Genomic DNA, 20643 nt, shown 5'->3' with positions numbered 1-20643 from the left:
GTCTTACTTGGAGACTTCAACATCCACCTTGATAAACCTCAGGCTGCAGACATCCACACTCTGCTTGCGTCTTTTGATCTCAAGAGAGTGCTAACTACGGCTACTCACAAATCAGGCAACCAACTGGACCTTATTTACACACGAGACTGCTCCACTGATCATGTGCTGGTTACTCCACTGCACACCTCAGATCGCTTTCTCCTTACTCTTAATCTCAACATGATTCCTGACACATCACATACCCCTCCACATGTCAATTTTCGATGTAACTTGCGTTCACTCTTACCCTGCCGGCTTTCTGCGATGGTTTCATCTTCGCTTCCTCCCCCTACACAGTTATCCTCTCTTGATGCTAACAGTGCTACTGATACTTTCTGTTCCACACTGACGTCTTGTTTAGATACTTTCTATGGATATCTGATGTTCTCCAAAAATATTGTGCGAAACTCAGGGCCGCAGAAAGGGTATGGCGCAAATCACAAAATCCTACTGATCTTAATTTATATCGATCACTCTTCTCTGACTTTTCTGCTAATGTTTCCACTGCTAAAAGGACATACTATCATGACAAAATTAACAATTCACCTAACTCTCACATGCTATTTAAAACATTTTCCTCCCTCCTTTGTCCTCCTCCTCCCCCTCCTTCATCATCTCTAACAGCTGACGACTTTGCCACATTTTTCATTAATAAAATTATAAACCTCTCTGCACAATTTTCCACACCACAATCTATCAATCATATCTTACCAGCAAACATACACTCGTTCACATCCTTCTCTCCAGAAGAAGAAGTCTCTAAACTCATCCTTTCCAGTCATCCTACTACCTGTCCGCTTGATCCTATTCCATCTCATCTCCTTCAAGCCATTTCTCCAGCAGTTGTACCTGCACTCACTCACATCGTTAATACATCCCTTCACATTTCCCTCAGCATTTAAACAGGCTCGTATAACTCCACTGCTTAAAAAAACCCGCTCTTAACCCAACTCTTTTAGGGAACTATAGACCGGTTTCCCTTCTTCCTTTCATTGCAAAAACATTTGAACGAGTTGTGTTCAACCAAGTCTCTGTCTTTCTCACACAGAACAACCTCCTGGACAGTAACCAATCTGGCTTCAGAAGTGGACATTCGACCGAAACTGCCTTGGTTTCTGTTGTTGAAGCCCTAAGACTTGCAAGAGCGGCTGACAAATCTTCATTACTTATCTTGCTGGATCTGTCTGGTGCTTTTGATACAGTCAACCATCAGATCCTCTTGTCAACCCTATTGAGAAAGGGCTTCTCAGGAACCGCACTCCAGTGGTTTGAGTCTTACCTCTCTGATAGGTCCTTCAAAGTATCTTGGAGAGGTGAGGTATCCAAGTCGCAACATCTAGCTGCTGGGGTGCCTCAGGGCTCAGTTTTTGGACCACTTCTCTTTTCTGTATACATGGCATCACTAGGTTCTGTCATTCAGAAACATGGCTTTTCATATCACTGCTATGCTGATGACACTCAACTCTACCTCTCATTCCATCCTGATGATCCGACGATAGCTGCTCGCATCTCAGCGTGTCTAACAGACATTTCTAGCTGGATGATGGACCATCACCTTCAACTTAACCTAGCTAAAACAGAACTGCTTGTAGTTTCAGCTAACCCATCGCTTCATCACAATCTCACCTTCCAGTTAGGCTCATCTACCATAACTCCTTCAAAAACAGCCAGAAACCTTGGAGTTGTGATTGATGATAAGCTGAATTTCTCAGACCACATTGCTAAAACTGCCCGGTCCTGCAGATTTGCATTATACAATATTAAGAAGATCAGGCCCTTTCTCTCGGAACATGCAACACAACTACTTGTTCAGGCTCTTGTTCTGTCCAGACTTGACTATTGCAATGCTCTCTTGGCAGGTCTTCCAGCCAATTCTATTAAACCTCTACAATTAATCCAAAATGCCGCTGCAAGATTAATCTTTAATGAGCCGAAAAGAACGCACGTCACACCTCTGTTCATCAGTTTACACTGGCTACCAATAGCTGCTCGCATTAAATTCAAGGCATTAATGTTTGCCTACAAAACCACCTCTGGCTCTGCACCCCTTTACCTAAATTCATTACTTCGGACTTATGTGCCCTCTAGAAGCTTGCGTTCTTCAAGTGAACGACGCATTATTGTACCATCCCAAAGACACACAAAAACACTTTCACGGACGTTTTCATTAACCGTTCCCATCTGGTGGAATGACCTGCCCAACTTAATCAGAGCAGCCCCGAATACTTAACCATCTTCAAGAAACGGCTAAAAACTCATCTGTTCCATCTTTACTTGACCCTCTAACTCTAGCACTATCTATTCTAATTTTATTTTATCTATGTCTTTTTAATAAAATACTGCGTTAGGCTAACCAAGACTTGTAATAGCACTTGCTCGTTGTTGCTCTTTTGATTGCTTTTTATGTCCTCATTTGTAAGTCGCTTTGGATAAAAGCGTCTGCTAAATGACTAAATAAATAATATGATAGTTTAACCATTTAATTTCTATTTGTGTGTGTTTCTGTGAGCCTATTGTCCATTTTCGATGTGTTTCACTGTCAGCTATACATCCAGGTTGGCCTAGACCCTAAAAGCATGCCACCTTAGGCCTTAAAATGCTTGAACCCCGGTAATCGCGGCTTGCAGCTATATAATTCCCCCCCCCCCCCCCATAGGTTTTTAACATGCCAAAGGCTCTTTATTCCAAAGATACTACAAGCTAGTCAGTGTATTCAGTAGGTGTAATGTATTGTAAGTTGCTTCAGAGGTATTGTAAGTATTACATGCAACAATAATAAAACAGTGTGTTGACATAAAAAAGGAAATTTACTTTTGGTACTTAAGTACTTTTAAAAGCAAGTACTTCTGTCTTTACAACTTTTACTTGTAATGCAGTGATATTTGACCAGCAGTATCTGTACTTTCACTCAAGTAATGGAGTTGTGTACTTTGTCCGTATTTGCATGTATGTGTCATGAGTCTAAGTGGTCAACAGGGTGGACATTTTGAGCTTCAATTAGCATATTACCTTACAACAAACTGGGACTAGCTAAATATTTAGTCTGGTTGTTGAAGAGAATTAGGTATATTTAAACGTACATATTTTGAAAATACTGTATTCGTATCACTTCTGTCATAACTAGGACTAGCTAAATAGTTAGTCTGGTTGTTGAAGAGAATTAGGTTTATTTAAACGTACATATTTTGAAAATACTGTATTCGAATCACTTCTGTCATATTTTATGCTGGCAGGGTGGACATGTTAAACTTTGGCAAAGCAAGTAAGCAAACTCATACAAAGAAAATTTGTCAATTGAAAAGTCACCAACTTACTCACCTCAGACTTTAAAATTCCTGCCACTAAAGAGACAAAAAAAAAATCTGTTGTCCTGATGTCACTAAAGGGGAATGTCTTTTCTTAAAGGGGCCGACTCAACAAGCATATTCCATGACAAAAATGGTATCAGTCAGTATGTACATTTTAATAATGTTAAAAAGGTTCGTATTTATAAATTAGCTCATAAACTTATCCATTTCATTGCGAGTGCAGTGCGCTTCCAGAGAGCCCGCCCACACACGCTTTTGATTGGCTGAGATGTTTGATTCTGTCGCTTCTGGTGTGGACACCCAAATTGCTTGTCGCTGGAATCTTGTCACGTCGCATGTAGTTAGGACACAGTGTTAGAGCAGCCCTGGTTTACGCCTCAGTGGGCTTACAGTGTCCTTTCGGAGTGAGGGCTCATTCCACCAGAGGAACGGCCTCCTCCTGGGCTTGGTCCAGCGGCGCCTCCCATCATTTACAACACGGGACAAACAACAACGGGAGAGAACGTTCAGAGGGAATGCTCTGGTTACTAATGTAACCTCGGTTCCCTGACATAAGGGAACAAGCTTTATGTTAGCTGCCAGGCTATAAGGCTGCACGCGAGTCATAGACTGTCGCTATCAATCAAAAGATTCTGACGAAATGGTGCTCAGAGTCGAGGAGGAGGAACAATATTTGAATATGAGATGTGAACAGAACAGCATATATACATGTCCTCTCTTTGTTGAAACAAAAGAAATGTGTAGAGCGTAGAGCAGAGAAACCTGAAGTATCAGTCTCATCAGGCTAGTATCGATCTGAGACTAATACCAGCATTGGTGTAAATACTATAGATATTAGGCTCTATCTGCCCACTGCTAGAAGAAAAAGAAGAAGGGTTGCTAATGTAGACAAACTCAATCAATCTCAGTCGTGTGTGGAGTAAAATATATTTTATTAAGCAAATAAAAGCTTCATTGAGAAATTTAAAAGCCAAAAAAGCAATTACAATACTTAATGGCATTTAGATATTAAAACTAAAATGATAAAATTACTTTTTCTTGATTCAAATACAATTAGCAGACAATAAAAGTTGTTGATAAAATATAAAAAAAATAAAAATAGCAATGTATTAACATTTAATCAATAATTACATTTAATCAGCAAATACAGAAACTATCAAAGTAAAGGGAAAACTAATGAGATGTCTATTATGTCGGACTCGTAATCCAAAGGTTGCGGGTTCGAGTCTCGGGCTGGCGTGGATTGTAGGTGGGGGGAGTGAATGTCCAGCACTCTCAAGGTGCCCTTGAGCAAGGCAACCCCCAACTGCTGCCCGGGCGCCGCAGCATAAATGGCTGCCCACTGCTCCGGGTGTGTGTGCATTGGATGGGTTAAATGCGGAGCACGAATTCCGAGTATGGGTCACCATATTTGGCCGTATGTCACTTCACTTCAATGAGTATCTGTAAAGTTTTAATGATATTGTGAAAACTTTAGATAATGTTTCTTTGTCTCGTCACTTGTAAACAATGTTCCCTCTAAGCTGCGCAAAGAAATAATATGCCACACACGCAAAAATGAGTTGGGAAAGCCATGTGAAAGAATTGCAGTGCTCAAACCGCTATAGAGTTGATGTTGATATGGAGTCAGTACCGATGAATGAGGTTTACAGGTTTCATAGAGAGCCGTGTTGCCAATTTAGCAACATTTCAGACTACCTTAGCAAGTATTTCTTCAAAAGCACCTTGCAACAAATGTAGCTATTTTAATGTATTTAGCAACTTTGATAAGTGACTCAAATGATAAAAAGGCACACGTTTACCATCTAAATTACACAAAATGAGGAAACCAAAAGATAGTACACACATCAAGTGAAATAAGTTAGCTACTCTAAAAAAAAAAGGAATTGTTCAAAAACATGTAGGTTTTCAATTAATCAATATATTTAAAAATAGTTGTTTATATTTGAATATTATAGTATGCATTTATATTATTTTACAAACATATCTAAATTAACATATAAAATATACTTGCTGCTAAATTTGATGTAGTGAAAATTTTGTTTTGTTTTTATTTCCTGAAAATGAATCCTGAAAAAAGTATCACATATCCCGAAAAATATTAAGCAGGACAACTGTTTCCAACATTGATTATAAATCAGCATATTAGAATGATTTCTGAAGGATCATGTGACTCTGAAAATTCAGCTTTGCTTCACAGGAATAAATTATATTTTAAAGTATATTAAAATAGAAACCTTTTCATTTTATTAAATTGCAATAATATTTCACAATATTATTTTGTGAAATAATATTCAGTAGTTTTTAGTAAATAGATACAGCCTTGATGAGCATAAGAAACTTAAAAAAAACTAAAAAACTTTACTGATCCTAAACTTTTAAATGGCAGTGTATTATACTGTAAAACATGTTTTCTCAGGTAACCTAAAATGTGCATCATTTAGTTACATCGAGGGTCAAATCAAATATAAATAGCAGAAAAACATTTGCTCGGCAAGAAAAAAAAAGTAGAGGGAACATTGAATGTTGGTTGATGCATTATTTTGTCACATTTGTTGAGGATGCAGCATCAGATCTGAAAGTGCTGGATCTGAAGATGATCTACTTACTGTGATGTTTTTTTGTATGTGTGTGTAGAGCAGAAGATTGATTGAAATGCTGCCCACATGCAGTGCAGTGATACGGTTTCTCTCTAGTGTGGATTTTCTCATGTGTTTTCAGAGTTGATGACTGAATGAAGCTCTTGTCACAGTGTGAACACTTGTAAGGTTTCTCTCCAGTGTGGATCCTCTCGTGTGTTTTCAGAGTTGATGACTGAATGAAGCTCTTGTCACAGTGTGAACACTTGTAAGGTTTTTCTCCACTGTGGATCCTCTCATGCAGTCTCAAACTGTATGCTGAAATAAAAGTCTTTTCACACTCAAAGCACATGTACTCTTTCACACAAGAATGTATTTTCTGATGTACTTTCAAACTTTGTAGTAATGAAAAACTCTTTCCACACAAATAACATAAATGTGGTTTCTCTCCAGTATGAACTCTCATGTGAAACTCAAGATAACATTTGCGTGAGAAGCTCTTCCCGCACTGTTCACAAGCAAACGGTTTCTCTCCAGTATGAACTCTCATGTGAAGCTCAAGATAACATTTGCGTGAGAAGCTCTTCCCGCACTGTTCACAAGCAAACGGTTTCTCTCCAGTATGAACTCTCATGTGAAGCTCAAGATAACATTTGCGTGAGAAGCTCTTCCCGCACTGTTCACAAGCAAACGGTTTCTCTCCAGTATGAACTCTCATGTGAAGCTCAAGATAACATTTGCGTGAGAAGCTCTTCCCGCACTGTTCACAAGCAAACGGTTTCTCTCCAGTATGAACTCTCATGTGAAGCTCAAGATAACATTTGCGTGAGAAGCTCTTCCCGCACTGTTCACAAGCAAACGGTTTCTCTCCAGTATGAACTCTCATGTGAAGCTCAAGATAACATTTGCGTGAGAAGCTCTTCCCGCACTGTTCACAAGCAAACGGTTTCTCTCCAGTATGAACTCTCATGTGAAGCTCAAGATAACATTTGCGTGAGAAGCTCTTCCCGCACTGTTCACATGCAAACGGTTTCTCTCCAGTATGAACTCTCATGTGAAGCTCAAGATAACATTTGCGTGAGAAACTCTTCCCGCACTGATCACAAGCGAACGGTTTCTCTCTAGTATGAACTCTCATGTGAAGCTCAAGATAACATTTGAGAGAGAAATTCTTCCCACACTGATCACATGCAAACGGTTTCTCTCCAGTATGAACTCTCATGTGAAGCTCAAGATAACATTTGCGTGAGAAGCTCTTCCCGCACTGTTCACAAGCAAACGGTTTCTCTCCAGTATGAACTCTCATGTGAAGCTCAAGATAACATTTGCGTGAGAAGCTCTTCCCGCACTGTTCACAAGCAAACGGTTTCTCTCCAGTATGAACTCTCATGTGAAGCTCAAGATGACATTTGCGTGAGAAGCTCTTCCCGCACTGATCACAAGCGAACGGTTTCTCTCTAGTATGAACTCTCATGTGAAGCTCAAGATAACATTTGAGAGAGAAATTCTTCCCACACTGATCACATGCAAATGGTTTCTCTCCAGTATGAACTTTCATGTGAAGCTCAAGATAACATTTGCGTGAGAAGCTCTTCCCGCACTGTTCACAAGCAAACGGTTTCTCTCCAGTATGAACTCTCATGTGAAGCTCAAGATGACATTTGCGTGAGAAGCTCTTCCCGCACTGATCACAAGCGAACGGTTTCTCTCTAGTATGAACTCTCATGTGACGCTCAAGATTACATTTGCGTGAGAAACTCTTCCCGCACTGATCACAAGCGAACGGTTTCTCTCTAGTATGAACTCTCATGTGACGCTCAAGATGACATTTGCGTGAGAAACTCTTCCCGCACTGATCACAAGTGAACGGTTTCTCTCCAGTATGAACTCTCATGTGAACATCAAGATGACCTTTGCGTGAGAAACTCTTTCCACATTGATTGCAGGTGAAAGATTTATTTTCCCTTCTTTTCTCTAAATCTTTCTGTTTGGGTTTTTCTCCACTTTTGATTTTTGATACATGATTTTTATCCTCAACTTCACTCATTTCCTCTTTAACCTCATTGTCTTCAATCAACTCTGAAATAAAAAGTAAAACAGTTCATTTTCAGTAACTTGTTATAAAACACAAAAGTGAAAGAGCATAAGAAATTGAAAGGACATAAAAACAAACCCTGATATAACAGAAGTAGACAATTGCATAACAAAATTTTTATAATTTTGATGTAATTTCATAAATTACACTTCCCTGAAACTTTCCATGAATGAGGTACACTGATCTTCAAATTATTAGTTTTAAAATATTATAACCATTACAAATGGTTAACAGTGTTTACATCGTATCAGAACAGCAGTTCTGGGCTTTTGTTTTTAGCTAGTTAGTTGTTTTTCTTGGCTGGATAACGTCTCCGGTTACTATCGTAACCTCGGTTCCCTGAGAGCGGGAACGAGACATCACGGAGAATTCTCCGTTATGGGAACTCCTTCCCTTCAACCTTTCCTGAAGTCTTATTGGCTCACGCCAGTCACTGACTGGCCAATTGTCGCGAATCAAGCAACCGCGTACACATACTGACGAGCTCGAGGCAGTATAAAAGCGGCGCCCGCGACAATTACGTCAGAATCTGAAACTGAACACTGCTAACGTTAGCTGGTCGAGCAGCGAGCACGGCGACCTCCGTGATGTCTCGTTCCCGCTCTCAGGGAACCGAGGTTACGATAGTAACCGGAGACGTTCCCTCTCGAGCTTTCACGAGACATCACGGAGAATTCTCCGTTATGGGAACGATATTCAATCCCGCCGTGAGAAGGCTACGAGCAGCCTGTACAAGTTACACCCTCAGCGAAGATAGAACACACGCAACATTCCCACCAATAGCGACCCTCGTTAGGCAGGCTCACAGCTGATAGGTGGAGAAGCCAATGAGCGTCTAAGCCCCAGGTATACGAAATTTGCATATCTGGCCAGTAATAACGTGGCCTGCACTGAGAACAGGGCAGAACAGGAGCGACAACAGTATTGTAAGGAGCTGCACAGAGATAACTGTGTTAAGCAGCATAACATAACACGACAATGGTTGCACAAAGTAAGTCAGACATGAATAACAGGGAGCTGCACTGAGTACAGGGCAGACAGACACCAAGCATAGAGGGCTGCACGGAGTAACTACTGTGCGAGGCAGCCACACACATGAACAGAGGTAGCAAACATGAATCAGTCACTCACCGACAGCACTTGGGAGGCTAAGGACTGAACGTCCAGCTTGTAAAACCTGGCGAAGGTATTCTGAGAAGACCAGCCAGCTGCCAGGCATAAATCCTGAATAGACATACCTCTCGCCCACGCCCAGGAGGAGGCGATAGCCCTTGTTGAGTGAGCCCTAATATGCAAAGGGCATTCCAAACCTTGGCTCGTATGAGCAGCCGTGATAGCGTCCACAATCCAGTGGGAAAGTCTCTGTTTTGACACGGCCCGACCCTTCGCACAACCACCGTAGCACACGAAAAGCTGGTCAGATTGCCGAAAGCTTGCCGAACGGTCAATGTAAATCCTCAAAGCCCTGACGGGGCACACCGAAGTCTGAGCGTCCGCGGCACGCGAGGACGATGACTCAGAAGACAGGGCAGACAAGGACACAGTCTGCGTTCTGAAGGGGGTAGATAGTGATTTAGGCACGTAGCCCGGTCTCGGCCGGAGAGTGACGCTGCAGTCGCCGGGCCCGAAGCGAATACAGTTGCTGTCCACAGAAAACGCGTGTAAATCCCCTATGCGCTTAGCCGAAGCGAGAGCAAGAAGAAGTGCAGTTTTGAGAGATAGCTCCTTCAAATCAATGGATGCTAAGGGCTCGAATGGTGGTTGTGAAAAAGCTCTTAACACCACCTCTAGGTCCCAGGGCGGGACTGAAGGCGGACGCGGGGGATGCAATCTCCTCGCACCCCTAAGAAAACTCACCACCAGCGCGTGCCTACCGATCGATTGCCCGCCCAGCGGGGAACGAAACGAGGCAATAGCTGCCACATAGACTTTCAGTGTTGATGGTAGAGATCCGCCATCCAGTCTGTGCTGTAGAAAACGTAGAACATCCGACACGGTGCAAGTAGTCGGGTCAATATTAACATGACAGCACCATTTCACAAACACTCCCCATTTAAAAGCATACAAACGCCTCGTAGAGGGTGCCTGCGCCTCCGAGAGCGTGTCCCGCAAACGAGAATCTAAGGCGCTCAGCTCCTGCGACATCCCCGAAGCATCCACACATGAAGGCTCCACAACTCCGGGCTTGGGTGCCACACCGAGCCGTCCACCTGAGATAGCAGATCCTTCCTGATGGGGATCTGCCAGGGCGGTGCTACCAGCAGCTCCGTCAGGTCCGGGAACCAAGGCTGGTTCGGCCAGTTCGGGGCGATGAGTATCACCGAAGCTCGCTCCTCCCTGGTCTTGCATAACACCAGTGGCAATATCTTGATCGGGGGAAACGCATACAGCTTGGCTGCTGGCCAGCACGATGTCAGCGCGTCCCCTTCCAGCGGGGAGTGAGACAGGGAGAAGAAAAGCGGGCAGTGCGCATTCTCGCTCGTGGCGAACAGATCCACCTCCGCTCTCCCGAAGCGGGTCCAAATCATCTGAACCGACTCGGGGTGCAACCTCCACTCTCCTTGAGGAATCCCCTTCCTCGAAAGCATGTCCGCCCCGCGGTTTAGGAGACCGGGGATGTGCGCTGCTCTGATGGAGAGAAAGTGACAGTCCGCCCATAGCAGAAGATTCGCTGCCTGCTTGCACAGAGCCCTGGAGCGTACACCGCCTTGGTGATTTATGTACGAGACCACAGACGTGTTGTCGGTGCGAATCAGTACATGCTGCTGTTCTAGCTGCCGCCGAAAATCCTTTAGAGCCAAGAACACTGCTTCCAGCTCCAAGCGGTTTATGTGCCAACGGCTCTGAGGTTCGGACCACAGCCCCGAAGCCAACATGCCCTCGCACACTGCTCCCCAGCCGCGAGTCGATGCGTCCGTTGTGACCACAACGCGCGATGTTACTAAGCCCAGGGGAACTCCCTGGCTGAAGAGATCTGGGTTGTGCCACGGCCTCAGAGCTTCGATGCAGTCGCGGGAGACCGTGATGCTCAGACGGCCCGAAGTCCACGCCGTCCACGGGACTCGAGATTTCAGCCATAGCTGCAGCGGGCGCATGTGTAGTAAGCCCAGATGACATACCGCCGAAGCCGAGGCCATGAGTCCCAGCAGCCTCTGAAATTCCTTCAAGTGAACAGAGCTGCCTAGTCTGAAATGGCGTAGGGAAGACAAAATGGCCGCCGAGCGCTCCCGAGAGAGGCAAGCTCGCATCTCCACTGAGTTGAAGCACACTCCCAGATATGTTATAGACTGACTCGGGACGAGAATGCTCTTCTGCATGTTGACACATAGCCCTAGAGACTCTAAGTGACGAAGCAGCGCGTCTATATGGCTGATTAGCGTGTCCCGGGACTGAGCCAAAATCAGCCAATCGTCCAGATAGTTGAGAACGCGCATCCCGCTCGCTCTGAGGGGGGAAAGCGCTGCATCCATGCACTTCGAAAAGGTGCGTGGGGCCAAAGCCAGCCCGAACGGGAGAACAGAGTATTGGTACGCCGTGCCCTCGAAAGCAAACCAGTCCCCGGGGCGAATTTGCGCCAGGATCTGTTTCAGCGTTAACATCCTGAACGGACGCTTGCAAAGCGCTCTGTTGATGGGTCTGAGATCTAGAATCGGGCGGAGCCCCCCGTCTCTCTTGGGTACCACGAAATAGCGGCTGTAAAACCCGCATTCCAGCTCGCTCGGAGGGACTTTCTCTATCGCTCCTTTTACGAGCAGACTGCTTACCTCTTGTCTCAGAACTAGCGCGTTTCGAGGCAATGTTAGAGACTACACCACGCCATTGAAACGGGGTGGTCTGCGTCTGAATTGAAGGGTATACCCGCACTTTATCACACCGAGTAGCCAGCGCGAGATCCCCGGAATAACTTCCCACGCGTCTAGAAACTGGCATAGCGGTTTTAACGGCTTGGTCGACGGATGCGTCGGCGAGTGATGTGCGACTATAACCTGTGTGGGTGGCGGCTCCGCGCTGCTCTGAGGCGGGGCGAGCCGTATTGCTCTGACTGAGCGAGGAGGAAAGAGCTCTGTTTGTGAGAATGTATGCATTTTTATTGAATGAACAACCAACCCACAAACATTTGGACACATGAACTTTTGGCGCTTGGGAGCTGGGCCGCTCGCGCACTCTCCTCCTCTCTTCAGACCGTCAGGACGACGGCTTAGCAGCCGGCGGCGGGCGCGAGTCACGTCGCGGGCTCCTCCGCTGGCCATGGCGCTTCCTCCCAGGACCCCACGCCTTCCTCCTGACATCCGGCTCCTGGCGAAGGACAGTAGCAGTCACCGCCGCTGCCGCTGGTCTGAGGTTAACGTTATCCCTCCGTTGGGAAGAGCCAGGTGCCGACGAGGACCTGGATCTCGCCGTCTGCTGTTGGAAAGCGCGCCTAGGCATGACGTGACTCATGGCTTTGGCGCGCTTTTGAGCCTCCGCGAAGCGCTCAATAATGGACTCCACGGCGTCACCAAAGAGGCCGGAGGGAGTCACAGGAGCGTTCAGCAGCACCTTACGGTCCGCATCCTTGAGGTCAGCCAGGTTCAGCCATAGGTGCCTCTGAAGGACGACCATAAAACCCATGGCCTTACCCACGGCCTGGGCCGCTCGCTTCGTCGCCATCAACGCGAAGTCTGTCGCCGCGCGCAGATCCTTTACAGCCTCTGCAGTAAGGGCTCCGCCCTCCGCCGCCTGCAGGAGCTTCGCCTGAAAAACCTGCAGCACCGCCATGGCGTGCAGCGCGGAAGCCGCCTCGCCATCCGAGGCATACGCTTTATTAGCGAGGTGGGCAGTGGTCCTGCATGGCTTCGAGGGAAGGCTGATGTCCGAGCCTAGGGTCTTGGCTGCTGCAGGACACAGATGCGCAGCGACTGTCTCCTCGACGGGGGGAGAGCGCACGTACCCGTGGGCCTCCGCCCCATCCACGTGGGAAAAAATGGCCTGTGTGGCAGAGTGGACGCGCGCCGATTGGGGCGCAGACCATGTTTTCACCAGCTGCTCGTGAACGTCGGGGAAGAAGGGGACGGACGCCCTCGAGTCAGCCTTCCTTGTGGACCTGAAATACCAGGAGTCGAGCTTACTCCTGGTAGGCTCTTCCGGAGGACTCCAGGTAAGCTCCAACTCCTGGACAGCCTTCGACAGAACCCTCATGAGCTCCTCTTGGAGGTCTGGGGGCCCCATGCTGTCCGTCTGATCGGGCTCCGATCCCGCCCAGTCCTCCCTCTCCGAGGCCGAAATGGACATCGAGTCGTCCACCTCCTCCTGGCCAAAGGACACAAACTCCTCGATGTTGGGAGGAGGGCGGAAGCAGTCCTCGGGGAAGGAAACCGGGGAATGGGGCGACCGCTGGGTCTGGCGGAGCGGCAAGATGACGCTCCCGCCACCAGGAGAAGGGGGGCCCACCAGCGGCACGCTGGCGGCAGTGGGCCTCACCCCGAATAGCCCGCGAGCCATATCGCGGCGGATCCGGAGCACGCGGGCTGGCAGGTCCGCGCAATGTCCGCAGGTGGACTCGTCCAGCGCCGCCTCAGCGTGGGCCAGGCCCAGGCAGGCGACGCAGTGATCGTGTTGATCTGGCGGTTCTATTGGTCCCGCGCAGATCTTGCAAACTTTAGCCATGATGAATTCAACAGGTGAAGTAGAAGATTCTGACGTAATTGTCGCGGGCGCCGCTTTTATACTGCCTCGAGCTCGTCAGTATGTGTACGCGGTTGCTTGATTCGCGACAATTGGCCAGTCAGTGACTGGCGTGAGCCAATAAGACTTCAGGAAAGGTTGAAGGGAAGGAGTTCCCATAACGGAGAATTCTCCGTGATGTCTCGTGAAAGCTCGAGAGGGAACTGTTATCTAACATCAACATACAGTGAGTGAACAATATTACAAAATTAATTAATGTTTGTGGATGTTATTGAATACAAACTCGATCATTCATGTTTGTTCATTGTACATTAAATAATTTGAACAGACTGAACTTTTGATTTTATGTATTAGTAAGTTTTGAAAGTAACCCTAAAGAAGAATAATTGCAATATAAATATTGTTTATTGATAGGTTATGTTATCTAACAAATGGAATCTTATTGTAAACTGTTTTTAATGCTACAGTTTCCATCTACAGGTGCTGGTCATAAACTTAGAATATCATGAAAAAGTTGATTTATTTCAGTAATACCATTCAAAAAGTGAAACTTGTATATTAGATTCATTCATTACACACAGACTGATATATTTCAAATGTTTATTTCCTTTCATTTTGATGATTATAACTGACAACTAATGAAAGTCCCAAATTCAGTATTCCAGAAAATTTGAATATTGTGAAAATGAAGACACCTGGTGCCACACTCTAATCAGCTAATTAACTCAAAACACCTGCAAAAGCCTTTAAATAGTCTCTCAGTCTAGTTCTGTAGGCTACACAATCATGGGGAAGACTGCTGAGACGACCATTGACACCTTGCACAAGGAGGGCAAGACACAAAAGGTCATTGCTAAAGAGGCTGGCTGTTCACAGAGCTCTGTGTCCAAGCACATTAATAGAGAGGCGAAGGGAAGGACAAGATGTGGTAGAAAAAAGTGTACAAGCAATAGGGATAACCGCACCCTGGAGAGGATTGTGAAACAAAACCCATTCAAAAATGTGGGGGAGATTCACAAAGAGTGGACTGCAGCTGGAGTCAGTGCTTCAAGAACCACCAGCACAGACGTATGCAAGACATGGGTTTCAGCTGTCGCATTCCTTGTGTCAAGCCACTCTTGAACAAGAGACAGCGTCAGAAGCGTCTTGACTGGACTGCTGCTGAATGGTCCAAAGTTATATTCTCTGATGAAAGTAAATTTTGCATTTCCTTTGGAAATCAAGGTCCCAGAGTCTGGAGGAAGAGAGGAGAGGCACATAATCCACGTTGCTTGAGGTCCAGTGTAAAGTTTCCACAGTCAATGATGGTTTGGGGTGCCATGTCATCTGCTGGTGTTGGTCCATTGTGTTTTCTGAGGTCCAAGGTCAACGCAGCCGTCTACCAGGAAGTTTTAGAGCACTTCATGCTTCCTGCTGCTGACCAACTTTATGGAGATTCAGATTTCATTTTCCAACAGGACTTGGCACCTGCACACACTGCCAAAGCTACCAGTACCTGGTTTAACCCTCTGAGCCCGACAAACGCGAATACGCGTTTTGGGGCAGATTTTCCTGATAAGGCAGAAATGAGCTTGAATTACTCTGCCATTTTTGATCGTTCAGATAAGAGCAATACACCATTCGAATCTGTAAGGGGTCTTCTTTTATTTGTATACCCTCATAATAACAACTAAACGTTGTGCTTTTGAAGAATAAAGAAAACAAACAGGGTGCGCTCTCTGCCTTCTCCGTCTCCACGAACTGTTTTCAGAAATGCGTCACTAAAAGTGGAACTCAGTGAAAACTCAACACAGAAACATGAGTTATCTCTATAGAAAGCCTGAAGTGTCTTCTTTCAAATGTTGTAAGTCATATCGAAAACAAATATTCTGTGATGAAGAAATCCGTATGAAACCAACACGATGTTCAGTCTGTCCTGTCTAACTCATTATTTTTAATGAGATCCCGCCCCCTCGCGTTCACATGCAAATAACCACGTGACGCGCGCGCGCCTGGAGACGCCCAACATAAACACAGCGTCAGAAGACTGTTCATCGCTGCTATTGTTACTTTCTGGAAGAAGACGCGCTGAGTAAAGGCTGGATTTCCTCAAGAGTTTGATGAATAAGTAAGTAATGTTTATGTTTTGCATTAGTTAACGTGTTATTGTGACATAAACTTGAACACATTACTAGATGGGTTGTTCCCAAATTACAACACAATAAATGCTACGCATCTCAGAACGTTTAGACCATGTTTATTATTAATAATCTGTTCAAAAATATATTTTAATAGCGTGCTAAACGATAACAATTAGTTCTCAGATATAAAATATATTTTTTATAGTGCAAAGTTCATCCTTTTATAGTATAAAGCATGAATGAGTCTATGACTGCAGAATCATATCCTCTATAATATAAAATCATACATGATGTTCAGGATGGCTATATAACTACTAGTTGGGTTTTCCCCAAACTATAATTCCTGACTAACATGTTTGAAATCCAGTAAAACATTTTGAATATGATGGGCAATTCATTGTATTTAAATTTCTTACTGCGCGATTGTTTTCATGCTCTTTATAAAACAATAAAAGTAATATGAGAGTACACTGTCTAAGTATGTTTAGAACATGTTTATGATTAATAGCCTTACTCTGTTCAAAAATAGAGTATAATTGCATGCTAAACAATTAGTTTCTCAAAAATAAAATGTCTCTTTTTTTTAACGATAATACAAAGCATGAATGAGTCTATGACTACAAAACCTATATATATATATATATATATATATATATATATATATATATATATATATATAGATGCTCCTGATATAAACATGCTCACAAATGTTTTTTCTCTTTTTTTGGTTGTTTGTATTTTTATTGAATCAGACATCTGCACCACAGATCCTGCTGACTTTCAGTCTCTTCCAACTGTTTTCCTCTGAGAGCGCTTCACCATCAGAAGTTCTTGAACCAACAGTTTCTTCTTGAATCCATGGAAAGTAGCAGAAACACTTAAATAACACGTAAATATCAGGTATGATTTATCTGTTTCACTTGTTGAACAGAATCTGTTGCAGGAATAACTCAAAGTCTGTTCACATCTCTGTGGTTAGATCAGTGTGCACAATAATGTGTCTTTGACCTTCATTATGTATGTTTTGATTATACTGTGTTGTAAATAAAATACAAATCATTTAAAAAGCCCATTTTTTCAGTCTCCTCACTCTCTCTTACCTGCCTCAGTCACAGTCACACTGATGGCCCATTAGCAGCTTTAGGGGAGGGCCCTTTGTCTCTCAGGTGAGAATCACTTAATATTCAAACCCATTACCACTCCCTCGCATACTGGCTTTCAATAACAAAACATGTCTTTAAACATTTAAATCAATATATTGTTTTCTGTGAATGAGTAAGCTGAATAATTTTCACATAATTGTGAAGTAAATATTCTAGCCTACAAGATCTGGTTCTTCAAAAGCCTTGTGATCAGTTGTTCTGTGTGTGTTTTATGGTCTTATTTCAGTGACTTCAAAATTTTACTTTTTCACTAACCACGCATAAACGTTGTTTTCTCAAAAACACAATCATGTACACAAATGCTGCTAACATAACATTGTAGCCCAGTTTGTGCTGTTTACAGTGTTATTAGACTTTAGCCATTTATATTTTTATAAGCAACTGAAAAAAGCACAAATGTCAGGGCATGTTGAAAGTTCTCCAGGCCCCCAAAACACCCTCAGGGCCCAGAGGGTTAAGGACCATGGTATCCCTGTTCTTGATTGGCCAGCAAACTCGCCTGACCTTAACCCCATAGAAAACCTATGGGGTATTGTGAAGAGGAAGATGCAATACGCCAGACCCAACAATTCAGAAGAGCTGAAGGCCACTATCAGAGCAACATGGGCTCTCATAACACCTGAGCAGTGCCACAGACTGATCGACTCCATGCCACGCCGCATTGCTGCAGTAATCCAGGCCAAAGGAGCCCCAACTAATTATTGAGTGCTGTACATGCTCATACTTTTCAGTTGGCCAACATTTCTAAAAATCTTTTTTTTGCATTGGTCTTAATTGATATTCTAATTTTCTGAGATACTGAATTTGGGACTTTCATTAGTTGTCAGTTATAATCATCAAAATTAAAGGAAATAAACATTTGAAATATATCAGTCTGTGTGTAATGAATGAATCTAATATACAAGTTTCACATTTTGAATGGTATTACTGAAATAAATCAACATTTTCATGATATTCTAATTTTATGACCAGCACCTGTATTTGATATACACTTGTCTTAAAGGGGTCCTATAATGCTCTTTTACAAAGTCTTGATTTTGTTTTGGGGGTGTACTAGAACATGCTCTCATTTTTCTTTTAATTAAATAATTATTTTTCACATAATTTACATTACAATATCTTTCTCCCCAGCCTGGCACAAACGGCTCAATTAGTTCCGGGTTTGATGAAGGCCCGCCTTCCATAAAACAAAATGCGTTGTGATTGGTTAGCTGTCCCAGTGCGTTGCGATTTGGCGAACAGCTCAGACGGCGTTTCAATACTGCCAATACTTTCAATACTTACATTAAATAAATGTAATCTTATCTAAATTTATTATAAAAGCTGAGGTTTGTCATTTACTGAAATGTTATATTTTAGCTGGAGTCGATGATCTTATGTTGCATTTGGTCAGACTCGGCCCACTGCTTTACTTAAGGCACAATATGTACGATTTTTTTATTAAAACATCCAAAAACTACGGAAGTTCTAAGCGGCCATGCATTATTATTTTTTTCCTTCTCGTTTTCTCGTGATCACGACATAAAAGTTGTAATTAACATTATAAATGCTTGAATAAATATGATAATTTTGCTTGAAATTGTATTTGTTATCTTACGTTATTACTGCTGCACGACTCAGAGGCTACAATGACATTTGTAATGTGCATCTTTATTTTTAATATTTATCGTTAATAAATGTATATTAATAAGAAACGTGTGTATAATTTAGTTCAATGATGTTATACAGTGTTGTAGACTATCTTTTGTATTTTCTACATTTCTTACACAATTACACACACATCCATCCACGCTTGTAACGCACATGATATCACAACCTATCCTACATGACTAATAAAAATCACAAAATGTTATAAAATATTATTCTATCTCAAACGAATGCGGAACATGAAGTGAGTTTAATCCAAGCGGTTTACGATTTTTAGAATAGGCTAGTTCTTCTTTGATTCTTCTAAGGCGCTCCGCCTGCGCTTGCGGTGTTGAATGCTTGTTGTTAAGAACATTTAAAAATGTTAAATACACAAATAAAATCTTTAGCGTAGCCTAACTCTGGACAAAATCAGCAGTGATTGGCCTATTTATTTTATTTATCGTAGACGTTATTTTTAAGTGAAGCATTTGCTGAAATATCCACAAGATACAGTAGCCTATAAGAGCGCACGGTTATCTGTCGATCATTTGCGCATCAAAGGAGGCATTACAAAACGCTTAACGTTGCTTAATGCTTTAGTGTTTTAAAAGAACAGACTCAGTAAACACATTAACATACGTTTTTGCTTCAAATTTCTAAATTATATAATTTAATTTAGATTAAAAACTGCTCCTGTTGCATGTTTGAAGCATCTTTGTTTGTATCATGATTGAAATGGAAAGAGCACAGAAAAAGCCTAAGTTTATATTAAGAGATTTATTTGTGTTAGTTACTTGATTTGGAGCTTGTTTTAAAAATTTTATTTAGTTTTGTTATTTACATTTTATTATTTAGCAGAGGCTTTTATCCAAAGCGACTTACAAATGAGGTAATATAATACTAATAATATATATTATACAATAATAATATACAAATATGTTAGTATATTATTATAATGTTATAATGTTATATTTTAATTTCACAAAGAAATGTGCTGCATTTTGTCCAAGCAATAATAAAAGGACACATTTAAATTATAATTAGTCTTGAATCTCATTTTGTAAAAAAATGAATCGTGAATCAGATTGAATCGTGAGTTGAGTGAATCGTTACATCCCTAATTTCATGACATGACACCCATTATATGGTACTTGCCTAAAAAGAGGGGTTTATGATGTGCGTTATTAACAGATTACACTAACATTAGGTGACTTAAGCTATAGCCGTACCCTTATCTTCCACCAACAGAGAGAGAAACCAGTTTTCAAGAGCACCCCCCCTCTACTATTTCCACAAACCGCTCCCTGGTGGATGTGTTCAGGGACCCTGGCTGTTCAAATATAATGTTTAACCTGGAAATAAGATCTTCTCAAGACTGGAATACACTACACCACAGATTTTAAAACACTAGGCATCATACGCTTGCAGACTTTGTAAATAGTGAAGAGAAGCTGGGCATCACACACTAAATGACTGAGGATCATTCACTACTAGACTTTCAGTCGCTCCAATCACAACAAACTCATGCCAATCATTTTAATAAGAATCAAATGCATTGAGAATGAAAACCAACCAGTTTGTTCCTCCAGATCTTCTTGTTTGAGACTGAATACTTCTTCAATCCTGAAGTCTGCAGGCTCCTCTTTAATAAACGCCATGTTTCTGTGTTTGTTCACTCTGTCATGATCAAGATGAGAATAATTAACAAAGAACAATTAATGCAAACTAAATCTTGTGTGTGCGTCTCAATGATGACTAAAAACAAACAAACAGCCTCAAAACGAACACTACACTTTAAACAAAGTTTCAATTTCACTATTATTTATATTTATTTCATGATAACATATATATATTTTCGTAATTAAACTTGTTGCACGTGTTTGTTGTTGTTTTGAGAAGCAGGCGTCGAGCGATTCATTTCGAGCCAAGATGGGTTCAGTTTCGTTTATTAAATCTCAGTTTCTCCAGATTCGTGTTTACTAAACTAATTCACGGTATATTAGAAATAAGACGCGACTTTACTGTTAACTTACTCGTCTGTGGACG

General features: G+C 42.8%; 1 protein-coding gene across 1 annotated transcript; it reads right to left on the bottom strand.

Moving 5' to 3' along the window:
* Positions 1 to 4269: 4269 nt before the first annotated feature.
* On the bottom strand, positions 4270 to 20268 carry LOC306858867 (uncharacterized protein). The gene is made up of 2 exons (XM_079399639.1): positions 20171 to 20268; positions 4270 to 8005 (listed from the first exon to the last, which is right to left on the bottom strand). Exons 1-2 carry the CDS (start codon positions 20253 to 20255, stop codon positions 5949 to 5951), a joined length of 2142 nt encoding a protein of 713 aa, XP_079255765.1. The 5' UTR covers positions 20256 to 20268; the 3' UTR covers positions 4270 to 5948.
* Between the last annotated feature and the right edge of the window lie 375 nt (positions 20269 to 20643).

This window comes from Barbus barbus (genome assembly GCF_936440315.1).
Source record: "Barbus barbus genome assembly, chromosome: 39".
Taxonomy (NCBI): domain Eukaryota; kingdom Metazoa; phylum Chordata; class Actinopteri; order Cypriniformes; family Cyprinidae; genus Barbus; species Barbus barbus.
The sequence above is the reverse complement of the archived record's forward strand: the minus strand, read 5'-3'. Positions and strand labels throughout refer to the sequence as shown.

Bases quoted from the DNA above. Each gene is read 5' to 3' on its own strand.
- LOC306858867 (XM_079399639.1), bottom strand. From the start codon at position 20,255: ATGGCGTTTATTAAAGAGGAGCCTGCAGACTTCAGGATTGAAGAAGTA. The intron at 8,006-20,170 runs GTTGGTTTTCAT...TTTTTATTTCAG, and splicing joins AGATCTGGAGGAACAAACTG to AGTTGATTGAAGACAATGAG.